The sequence below is a fragment of the Sinocyclocheilus grahami genome, unplaced genomic scaffold (assembly GCF_001515645.1).
Source record: "Sinocyclocheilus grahami isolate Dianchi unplaced genomic scaffold, SAMN03320097.WGS_v1.1 scaffold405.1, whole genome shotgun sequence".
NCBI lineage: Eukaryota > Metazoa > Chordata > Actinopteri > Cypriniformes > Cyprinidae > Sinocyclocheilus > Sinocyclocheilus grahami.
The window spans coordinates 84411-96865 of record NW_015505584.1 but is presented as its reverse complement, the minus strand read 5'-3'; the positions used below and the strand labels follow the sequence as shown (position 1 = coordinate 96865).

Sequence of the window (12455 nt, the reverse complement as noted above, 5' to 3'; positions counted from 1 at the left end):
TTTTTTTATATACTTTTAAGATTTGAAGTACACTACAAGTGTGCATTCAGTAGAATTAAACACTTTTTTGCAAGGGAAGCATCTAGTTTGTCACCTTAAAATGCATATTTATCATTCTTAACTTTTATTAGTCTGATTAAACGAGTCAAAGTAAAAATTGTAGCTGTTTACTTTTTTACTTTTGAATTTATTTTTTGTGTCTTGTTCTAGATATCTACAGTACTTTTGCACAGTTTACATACTACAGACATAGTAAGAGTAGTCCAGTATATTAGTATGCCGTTCTTTGTAAAACAAAGTTCTGTCATGAAACTCTAGACGGCGCAGGCCAATAGGTTCTAACTCAATATGATATAATGACATCATTATTAACATAAAGCAAGTGATTGGTTTCTTTTCGCATCAGCAGCCAATGAGCTTGCTGCTCAACATTCAAATACTTGGCTAGTGCTTGCTGTAGCAGTTGCAGCGTGCTTCAGAAACCCTCGACCTTCCCAGCTCCACCTGTGTAGATCTGCTACGGGGTGATTTCATGTGTGTTATATATGGGGTTATTTCATATATGTTATATGTGCAGCAGCAGCATTTCTTACATGCACACAGCAGCATGTCTGTGGCTGTATTGGCAGTAGCAAGTCTCAGTACTTGCTCTGCCGCAGCAGCGTAGCATATCTATTCCACCAAGACCAAACACATTAACATTGCCATGTATAGTGCATGCTAAACTCTCCGAGAGTTGTCATGACAGAAATTACATTGTCATTATTTCAATTCCATGACATGAAGTAAACTAAGATGTACCAAAAATAGGGTTCCCTCGTGGTGTATTTCCACCAAAAGTGAAGACATGGGAATGATCTGCAGTGACAACAGAGAGAGTGTCCGATTCACTGGTCAGCTCAGACGCTCTCTGGATTGCCCGGTCAAACATGACGGTTTCAGTCAGAGCAAGCTTGGCAACTCCATCATGGTGTCCATGGTCTATTCTACCTCGTAAAGCACAAACAGACACATGATTCACTACTAGCAGAGTATCTTGACAAAAGTGTAACACCAGAGTAAATGGTAAATACTTATCTTCCACAAAGAGAAAAAACCCTTTAGGATTCTTGCTGAGGATTTGAATGGCTTTCTCTGTCATGTCCACAATAGAGGGGTCACGGGTGCGATTCCTGAACACTTCAAACCTCATGTCTTTGGGTTCAAACAGCCCTGAATGAGAAATATGAATGAGAATGTCATATTGGCAGACAAGTACTGTAAGTCAGTCAGATAGAATTCTTGCAAACTGGCATTACCCATCAGGCAGTCTGTCGTTTTAACATTCACTGCATTAAGCTGCTCTTTGTTCCAGACATATTGGGCGTTCCTTCCCTAATAAACAAAGCAAATAATGATGTAAGATTGTGGTTTAGAATCACAATTTGTGTTGTGATAAATGGATTGATTTGAGTTACCTTACGAGCACTTAGCCAGACGTCAATGAGGTTATTTTTGTCTTTGCGATCCCCTTTGCGAGAGGATGAAGAGGGGTATTCTGGATCAGGGGTACCCTTGGGTGTCATGTACATGCGGCCACCGCCAAGAATTACCTACGATGGAGACACATATTCAAAATTCAAAAATGTTAACATTTTTAGGTTCCTTGGCATAAATTTCGATTGCTTCAGTTATGCGTTTGGTATTTAAAGGAATGACACCATGGACAGTTTTCACATTTCCAGGGTTCTCAGACATGGAAGTTGTCATGGTTGTGTAAACTTCTGTAGTGGTGAATGGAAACGACAATAAGAATTCAAAATAATTAAAAAATAACAAGAGACTGATTACGTGTCAAGTTTACCATTACTCCCTCAGCTGTTGCATTAGAAACATCTACACGTTTACATGGAAAAAGGTTTAAAAACAGAACACTTTTTATGCATTTTGGCCTTTTGATTACATGTCAACAGCATTTTGGGGGTCCTGAAAATACTACATTTTGAAAACTGGTTTTAAAGTACACGTTTTTAAAAATGATAGCGTTATCTCTGTCTTCAGTGTAGTTTTTTATTATTATTTATTTATTTTTTATGCAAAGTGACATCGCCAACTACTGGCCTGGCATGAATAAAACAGTGTTTTTAGTCATTTTCAAGCATCCATGTAAACAGGGTGTATTTCAGTTTGACTGTACGCAAAACTACGCAAACGTGCCCTCAATGCCATGGTAATAAAACACAAAGCATAGTGTTGTAAATTTACATAAAATGTTTAAAAATTGAAAATGTAAAAAAAAAAAAAGTCCAGATTTACGATGTTAATAACTGTGTAAACGCATCCTCACAGTCTGTGAAAGGGGTCCATTGTGCATTTAAATAAAGTACATTTTTGGAAAAGCTACTTTGAACATTTAGCTTGCCAAGCTGAATCATAAATGGAAGTACTTAATGACAATCAAGCTACTGTTTTGTAGTTGACCATGCTACAGGCTAAAAACAATAACTACAGTGAAATTAGTCTAGAACAGGGCAGTATGTTTTTATAAATCTCAACTGGGCTGACAGTATCAAACTTGAACAGGTAAATGTACACTAAATACAACAGAAACACCATAATTTACATATAAATATATAATATAGCATATAAAAAATTTGTTCAAATAGTAGCACACTATCAGAAAAAAAGGTAAGAAACTGTGACTGGGGCAGTACACTTTTAAAAGGTACTACTATGTACTTTTGTAACTTTAAGGTACCATTTAGCGCGGAAATTTAGCTTTTCTACCTTTTGGTACCACTCCGGTGATTTTTCAGAGAGTGTAAAGGGACTCGACGTGAACCATCCAAACAAATCGATTCACTAGAATCGAATTTTAAATTTGTACTCAACAGTGTTTATTAAGCTACAGCTGTGCAGCATTGGCGGAGCTAGAGTTTTATACACGGGTGGCCAAGGCTAATTCAGGAGGTCCATAGACCATGACAGAAAATCAGCGTATAACTCCAACCTGGCATAAAAAAACATGAATAAATCCTGCGATTGCTGATTACTTCACATTACCCCATGCACATTAGCTATACATTCCTACAGTAACTTCAAATGTTAGTCTTTTGGAACTTATTTCTCTTATTTCTATCATCTGATTAACCAGCGGTTGGAGCAAAATATCTAACAGTAACTTATACAGTGAATTTTGTAAATGTTGATCAGGAAACCCAAAACTTCAGCTTACTTCAAACAGGGCTGCCAACTTCTGAGTTCAGTCTGGATTGAGAATTATTCAGGAATAATGAACAAGCCTGCGATTAATTACATAATTTTTTCTCAATTCTTCTAAACTAAACTATACAGGGAACCCTATTCTTAAGGTTAAAAGTAATAATCGATTTGTTTATAAGTTCATATTAGACTATTTTTATAATAACATTATATCTATACATTTGTATTAATTATAATAAAATAAAAAAAGAGTAATTATATGAGTAAAAATAAAAATTTTTTTTTTTTTGTAAAATTCACTCTAGTGTACATTTTGCTCACTAGTTTATGGACACTGAATGGATTTTCTAAGGTTATGTGGTTGAAATACTGATTGAGTGATTACATTCACTTTATAAATTCAGGAAGTTGTAGTGTATCTTTCAACACGCCTCAGATGTTCATTTATGTTTATTTCATGCTAATTATAATGCACTCCTGCTTCGCTTGAACTGAGGCAAAGCGGGAGCACCACTAAAGAGCTCCAAAACTCTGTTTATCATTTGAAATTCTTAATAAAACTAACAGAATTTGAATTCTGAGACTTTGTTTCCTAATATCAAAAGTAACCTGCTCTGTCTTGTCCCTCAGCGCGTTGTCTGTGTCATCTTTGCTCTGCGATGTTTTTCACTCCGTAAGAAAATGACCGTGTGGCAGGAGAGTTAGCAGAGCCTGGAAGCTCCACCGGACCAGATGAAGCGTGATGCAGCACTCCAGATGCCTCGCATCCTTGAGTTTGAGGCTAAAATAAATGCTTCTTTCAATACAATTAAGCAAAGAAAATGTAATAGTAGCATACAAAATTTTGTGGTGCCACCCGGGGTGCCCAATCAGATGTCAGGGATGTCCAGTGCCACCCTGGAGACTCCTCTGGCTCCACCACTGCTGTGTAGCATACCATCGCAAACTGTTATTTTTATAAACTTATGGCATCAAACACCGGGTTATAGCTTACATCGATGTCAGTGTTGGTCACCAACTGCGTTGCGATATCGGTGCAGCCCTGCCGGCGGGCAGCGGAGGGCACGTCTGCATCGCTGTACCAGCTGCGGCTCACGGAGTGGGCATATGCAGCAGCAGGAGAAGCGTGCTGGACTCTGGTGGTGGTCACAATGCCAACGGACTTTCCTGGATATATACACACACAAACACCCATCAGCACATTTATCCTGCATGATTAAAGGGACAGTTCACCCAAAAATGAAGATTCTGTCATCATGTACTCACCTTCATGTTGTTCCAAACCTGTATGAGTTTCTGTCTTCTGTTGAGCACAAAACAAGATGTTTTAAAGAATGTTGGCAACCAAACAATTGATGGTAGCCATTGATTTCCATAGTATGGAAGGAAAAAAAGATACCATGGATGCCATGTCAATTGTTTGGTTACACACATCCTTCAAAACATCTTCTTTTGTGCTCAACAGAAGAAAGAAACTCATAGAGGTTTGGAACAGTATGAGGGTGAATAAATGATGACAGCATCTTTATTTTTGGGTGAACTGTCCCTTTAAAAATATTGGTTGCATGTCTGTAAGTGTGATAATGTATCTAAATGGATAATACCTTGTGCTTTGGCGCGGTGTAACACTGAGAAAACCTCATTGCCAAATGTGGTGTTGCACTCATAGGCCACTGCTTTAGCGCTCAAACCCACTGTCTTGGCATTAGCCTTCACACCGCAGTGGTACGCCGTAGCTGTGCTAGCACTGTCTGCCACCTGCTTGTCAACACTGTACGTCTGTTTGGAAACACATCGACTAAGTATATCAAATACTGATAGTTTTGCTGTTGAAAACATAGCATTTTAGTCATATAATAAGTATTAATAACAATTCATAATAATAAACAATTTCCTTACACCCTTTTCTGATCCGTATTCATATAGTGATTATAGGCATGTCATGCATAGATATAGATCATCTGTAATCAGCATTCCTTCATCCTCACGTGTTCTCCAGGATCAGAGGTTGCAGTGCTATCTAAACTTATTAGGAATGCATAACCTGCAGTCAGGCTATCTAAACAATATGGAGACCCATTTCTGTCACATAAGAATAAAACATGCTTCAAAAAACATAATTTTTATTGACATAAAAATCTAAATTAGGAGATACTAAATTGTAATTATGACATGAAAAGTAGAAATTATGATAAAAAATTAAATTATACTTAAAAAGTCAAATTATGACAAAAAGTCAAAAGTATGAGAGTCATGATTATGACATAAAAATTCTAAATTATGTCATAAGAACAACTGACATAAAAACTAATAAATATACCAAAACATTATTATTTTATTTTGGGGACTTTTTATCCCATAATCCATCCATCCATCCATAGATAGCACTGATCACCCTGATGCAGAAACATTGCTTCAACCAATAAATATATTATACCAAAAATATAATCCTAAATATTTTATTAGAATACAATTTTTAGAACAAAATATTTGACTATAATAATAATAATAATATAAACTATATTTAGACATAAAAAATATATTAAGAAGAAATAAATACTTTTAAGAACCACTTTTTTTTAATTTTTTTTTTACTTTAAGCTTTAAGTAGTCGGTCAGACCCCCCATAATTCTATTCATTGATTCTGTATTAAAATGATATTTTTCAAACAGTATACAGACACTGATGTGTAGTGGGAAAGTAAATATGTTTTCATGTTGACTTGAAAGCAGTTGCTCTGCTTTTCAGGCTTTTACACCCAGTTCAGTAAGAATCTCTGTATGGAAAATTAAAAAATCTAATCTCAAGACAAGCAACAGTTTTTCCATGCAACACACATGCTCATTCCATTGCCATTGGCAACTCAAACCTGCCTTTATATAATTGCACAACAAGATTGCTATGAATTGTCTGTGAGTGATTAAAGAGGGTGGGAAATGAGGAGCGTCAGACCTTCGACAGGGCGACATATGGAAATGTGTCCATGGCCAAAAGAGTCTCCTCCCCGGACTGTCCTTCCATCTGACCTCGCAGTATACGGGCGGCTGAAACCGTAGACACTCCCATCCCTGACAGATCGACAGAGAAATATCACAGCCTGATCCTGAACCCAAACCGCTCGTGAACTCTACCATAAAATATGGGGTATGAAGTAACAGGCACGTGCGTAAGGGGCATTATACAGCCAGCCAATCATTATCACAAAATAAACAGGTGGACCAGGAATACCGAACGGCATAATTTTCCACCAATATAAAAATCTACATAATAAATAGTGAGGTTTTCTTACTGCACATGAGATGAATGAGAGCATGAAGTGATGCAAAGAAGCAGAGTTTCGCGGTGTAAAACTTTTTATGTAAATGTTTGTCAATACATTCAGCAGTAACTTTAACCGTATTTCAAAGATAATAGAAGTAATTATGAAATGACATGTAAAGATCTACTTAAGTCCTATTAAATGGGTCAAAAGCACTCTACAGTTCAGCTAATTGCATTTAATTTAAATTTATGAAATCGCATATGCGCGATTTCAATTTTTCCTTTCTCTTTGGAGTGTTACAAGCTCTTGGTGCATAAAGAAGATCTGTAAAGTTGCAAAGACTAAAGTCTCAAATCCAAAGAGATATTCTTTATAAAAGTTAAGAGTCAGCCACGCCTACCTAAAACGCCTCGTTCTAACACGTCCCCACATGTCTACGTCACGATGTGGGAAGATTTGCATAACTCCGCCCAAATGTTCACACAAAGAAAGAAGGCGTAATTTTTATTCTTGCTGTAGTATTGTTGCCGCTGCCATGTCGTGAAGGCGCTGTGTGTTTCGTTGTTCAAGCGAAACTACTTAGTTTGGTCTTCCAAAAGAGGACACGACTAGAATGCCGGCTGTTCTGACTCACAGACTGTAAGTACATTTTTTATATTTAAAGGATTTGCCACTGACGATTCAAACGTGAGTTTTGAGCAGTGTAGAGTAGACATTTTTTCCGCATAAACACATTTCATTACACCAAATACACCAAATAATGTTCTTTTTAGCAACATCATATGACCCCTTTAAACTACAATACATTTTCATTTAATTTCATTTAAAGTGTTAGAAAACATTACATTCAGTTCATACTTAAATATGTTCTTTGACAGTTTATTATTTCTGTAATAATTACAGAAACGTATTCCTAAAGGAAGAGAAAATAGTACTTATGAATGCTTATGTATACATTTCTATACAGCTATGGAAAAAAAAATTATGAGACCACTTGAAAAGTTTCAGTTTCTCTGGATTTACTATGTATGGGTTTGAGTAAAATGTTAATAGAATATTTTTAACATATATAAAGGTCTGATAAAATTTCTTCCACATTTCAAATAAAAATATTGTCATTTAGAGTTTTTTTTTGTCTTCTTCAGAAAATGACATTTGGTCAAAATAACAAATGTTTTTATTTGTTGTGATTGAAAATTAGGGTTACTCCAAGGTTATATGTCTGAAAACAGGGCATCTTATTTTTGTTATTTTGAACATTTTGATCATTTTCTGCAAGAAAAATGCTCTAAATGACAATATTTTTATTTAAAATTTGGAAGAAATGTCATCAGTAGTTTACAGAATAAAACAAAACTATGTTTTACTCAAACATATAAATCGTAAACCCAGATAATTTTCAAGTGATCTCTTAATTTTTTCCATAGCTGTATTTTATATTTATGTGTAATGTTATAGTATAATATAATATATTGAGTGCTTAGTGTGTTTGAAACCTCAAAAACCCCTTTACCACTTACTTAGAAATGGCACTACATTGCACTAAAGCAGTGTAGTTTGATAGACTGAGCAGTAGAGTTCGGTTGGGTTCGTAACTCACCGTCGCCGAGGAAGAGGAGGATGTTTTTGGCACGATGCGCTCGCAGTGGCAGCGTGAGGGCAGCCTGGAGAGTCCGCCTGGCCTGATCGTTCCAGTACGCAGGTTCTCTCTCCCATTCAGCTACCAAAACAAATACCACGCTATAAACAACCTGTCCTTCTCAGAAACAGCAGCGGTCTGGGGCCGTAACTCTTCTGAAGAGGCTCCGCCGCAAACCTGCCCTGACAAGACATGAGAGCCCCACACTAACGGGAACGCAGACTTTCTACAAAGCAGTGTAAAACTACACTACAACCCACACACCTACTTGCAAAACACCCACCAGCCCGGCAGCGGACTTTACCTGAGCTAATTTTAGAGACGCGGACAATAGGAGTGCTGTGTCCTTACCCGCGGGCACTAGACTGCAGCTGGTACGCAGGAGGAGGTGGGCCAAGAGGAGCAGCACTCCAGGGGCCCGGCTGTAAACCAAACACATCCCGAGCCACAGAGAAAAGGAGCAAATTCAGCACACCTCGACGCTGGGAAGGAGTGTCTCCTCAAACCTCCAGCCCCTGCTTTTTAAACCCGGGGTGTGTTGCGAGCCGGGGCCCCTGACAACTCATAGGCTCGTGCTGACAGTGGGGGACCACACAGGGCCAGGAAACCCCTTGACTACTTTTCCAAATCCGGCGTTTATGTTTTAGCCGACCTCTCTTCCTTGTTTCTTTTCTTCCTTTCTGTTCCCGGCTCTCCTGAGATCTGCTCTTGGAAGCCGAACGCCACCTTTGATGTGGCAAATTGAGCTAATGTGTGTTTTCCATACAATGGTTAATCGGCTGGAGAAAAAGCAGCGTTCAAAACATATTGCTTTTTTTTGTTCCTGTTATGACTTGGAAAATCAGTCCAGCATGTGTGAAACGTCAAGCTCTCCAGTTCTTGCAAGGTTTCCTACTTCTATGGAGGATACAAATGGCCCTAAAATGTCAAAAATCTTGCTTTTCTCTTGTGAAAAAGAGCACTTAATGGTATTCAATGTGCATTTGTAGTGTACATCATATCTTACAAAAAAGTATATGTTTTTATATGTTTTAATATGTAATATGAATGAAAACAAAGGGCCACTTAAGTGTACTTAAGTGACTGTTTTGCTTAACACACTTAAGTATGCTTTTAAAAAGTGCACTTTGTAATAATGTCAAAATAAAATTTTTACTTTAAAGTTCATTTTAAATCATTAGGTTTTTAATCTTTTGGCATGCTTTAAAGTACGCTCATGTTGATGTAGCGACTTAACTGTAGTATCTTATTTGAAATGACTAAAATGCAACATCATTATAAACATCATAAACATTTTTATTTACGTTAAAGTATATTTGAGGTTTTTTTACATACTTCGTAAATCAAAACTAATTAGAAAAACTAACTGCATTTAATATAAATTGTAACTATAATACATTTTCATTTAATTGCAATTAGCATGCAGTTAAGTTTCTGAAAACATTATTCAGCTCAAAGTGTAGCTTTTTCAAAAAGTGTATTATTTCCCAAATTTTTTTTTTTTTAAGTATGCAAAAGTGTTCTTCTTTTTCACAAGGGTATAAAAGAGATAGTCACTCTAAATTCTGACTGAAGAAGTATTTTACATTATTTGCATGTGAAACAATGAGACATGAAGTGAAATTACAGAGCTCAATGTGTCCCAAACAAGTCAAGGCAAGGAGGAACTTGTTATAAAAGGATGTGCAGGCAAGCAGTGTTTAGTCATTTGCGGTTCCCTGGCAACGTCCCATATAGAGATTTTTATAGAATTCTAGTGATTTCCAATTCTAGAATTCTAGTGCAGTTACAGATGTGCGTATATCAGCTATTTTACAACAACAGTTTCAAATGTGGCAGAATGATTCATTGATAGTCATTTTTACTATGTATTTGTTTGTTTTTTCTTTGCTACTTTTAGATTGTAGCCATAAAAATTCAATTTAATTATACAGTGCTATTAGTGTTTGTTTCTTAATTAGTATTGTTATCTTGCATCGTACAAAAAAATACTAAAAATAGAAGCAAACTTACATAAATTATTATTATTATATTAATTTTACTTGTTTTTTACTTATTTAATTTTTTATCTCTGTTTTTAACATTTAATTTTGGATAAACAGCACTATTATTATTTATTTCATTTTAGATGCACATCACTATTCTTTTTTTATTAATTTCATGTATACAGCACTATGCTTTAAAAAAATTAGATATACAGCACAATTTTTTTCATCAGTACTTTTCACTTGTTTTACACTAAAAATAACAAACATATTGTTTGTTAATACTTATTTTACTAGTTTGGGGATATATAGTTAGACAGACAGATTCCTTTCTTTCTTTCTTGCTTGCTAATTTTAGAATGCAGCCATACAATTCTATATACATATATAAAATATATACATAATCTCTTCTTTTCCACCAAAAGTAGGAGCAAAATCATATCAACTGTTCATACTTTTTTTTTATTGTCTTAGCTTTACTTCTAGGGTACTTTTATCTTGTTTTAAGGATATTTAGAAATTTTTACTGGAAATCAAGACAAAAAATGTTGTTGCAAAAATAATTTTTGTGCAGTCTAGGAGTTTGGTCCTACTCCCCACCCATAATTATTATTATTCTTAAATGTAACCGTTTATAGAACAATGCTGTCTTTTATTTTACTGCGGTCACCATTGTTTTATGAAAGCAATAAGCCAGTTTAAGTCCATGCGTTACAGTGATTTTACCACTGTAATTGACGGTTTGCTGACTAACTCGGCACCTTTGGATTGTTTGGTGGGAAATAAACGTAAGCAGCATTTTTCTTGAATGAGGTAGTGGAGAATTAATGTTGTAAAAATAGAGAGAGAGAGAGAGAGAGAGAGAGAGAGAGAGAGAAAGAGAGAGGAGAGGAAAAAACTCAAGACAACAGTATGAGAGAGTCCAGGAAGGCTCAGTGCTCGCATGCAGTTAATGAGGCTTAAAGAGCGTCTCATCTATATCGCATGAAAACAGCACTGTGGACTCCACACTCATTTGTGGCAAATCAAGCAGCTAATAAAAGCAGAAATATGAAGCGTTCCTCACATGATGTGACCGCTCTGCACGTACTAAAATATGAGCAGGGAAACTCAATCCTCGGCTAGCTGAGACACGTCAGGCTATTGTTATGGTAGGCACCGCTTTCAAGGGCTGAACTTGATATTAAGCTAATAATGAGTTGCGGTAAGACTTAAACCAGCTCAAGCTCTATTTGAGCTCTATTTTCCATTCTCCTTCTGAGATTTTCCCATAGCCTTTACTATGGAAGCGATATTATCCAAACTGAGACTACAGCTGTTTTGGATACAAAAACTAGTAAATGCAGTGTTTTGGAAGTAAAAATCTCATTCATTGTTACATACAGTATAACTGTTACATTTCAACTTTTATAAACATTTTGAGCCTGTTAAGTAATGACATGACGCTTTTCCCCCCCAGCTAATTTACTGAAGTTGTATAGCATTGAAATGTATATTAACAAATAAGCATTTAATAATCGTGTAATTTCTGTCAAAATCATTTGTAGATTGAAGAAGAGCATGATCTTATGAATTGAATGTTTAATGACATTTGTAAGCATTTTAATTTACATGAAATAAGCATATGTTAATCATTAGGTAATGTTTAATAAGTTTATTAGAAAACATTAACAAGCACATCTCATATTTCTAGCTATCTGAATATATATATATATATATATATAAATATATATATATATATATGTATATACTGTATATATATTCAGATAGCTAGAAATATGAGATGTGCTTGTTAATGCATCTATATTGTATCTATATCGTATAAAATTCCAATTTTAAATTGAAAAAATACATATACATACACTTTATATATTGGGATATACAGTGCTATTATTGTTTGTTTCTTAATTAGTATTGTTCTCTTGCATTGTACAAAAAATACAAAAAATAGAAGCAAACTTACATAAAGTATTATTATTATTATTATATTAATTTTACTTGTTTTTTTACTTATTTACTTTTACTATATATATATAAACTAATGATCTTTTAAACATTATATACAGGTGCATCTCAATAAATTAGAATGTCGTGGAAAAGTTCATTTATTTCAGTAATTCAACTCAAATTGTGAAACTCGTGTATTAAATAAATTCAATGCACACAGACTGAAGTAGTTTAAGTCTTTGGTTCTTTTAATTGTGATGATTTTGGCTCACATTTAACAAAAACCCACCAATTCACTATCTCAACAAATTAGAATATGGTGACATACCAATCAGCTAATCAACTCAAAACACCTGCAAAGGTTTCCTGAGCCTTCAAAATGGCCTCTCAGTTTGGTTCACTAGGCTACACAATCACGGG

The 12455-nt window shown here is 35.4% G+C and overlaps 1 protein-coding gene across 1 annotated transcript in view; it reads right to left on the bottom strand.

The window, feature by feature from the left end:
* Positions 1 to 8542, bottom strand: part of LOC107550664 (intestinal-type alkaline phosphatase-like) — a 9378-nt gene extending 836 nt beyond the window's left edge. Inside the window, exons 1-9 of the mRNA XM_016232002.1 lie at positions 8455 to 8542; positions 8065 to 8184; positions 6155 to 6270; positions 4806 to 4980; positions 4196 to 4368; positions 1458 to 1592; positions 1299 to 1374; positions 1078 to 1212; positions 802 to 993 (exon numbers count right to left, since the gene is read on the bottom strand). Of these exons, the coding sequence (XP_016087488.1) occupies positions 802 to 993; positions 1078 to 1212; positions 1299 to 1374; positions 1458 to 1592; positions 4196 to 4368; positions 4806 to 4980; positions 6155 to 6270; positions 8065 to 8184; positions 8455 to 8542 (1210 nt within the window). The remainder of the gene's footprint in view (positions 1 to 801; positions 994 to 1077; positions 1213 to 1298; positions 1375 to 1457; positions 1593 to 4195; positions 4369 to 4805; positions 4981 to 6154; positions 6271 to 8064; positions 8185 to 8454) is intronic.
* Positions 8543 to 12455: the final 3913 nt, after the last annotated feature.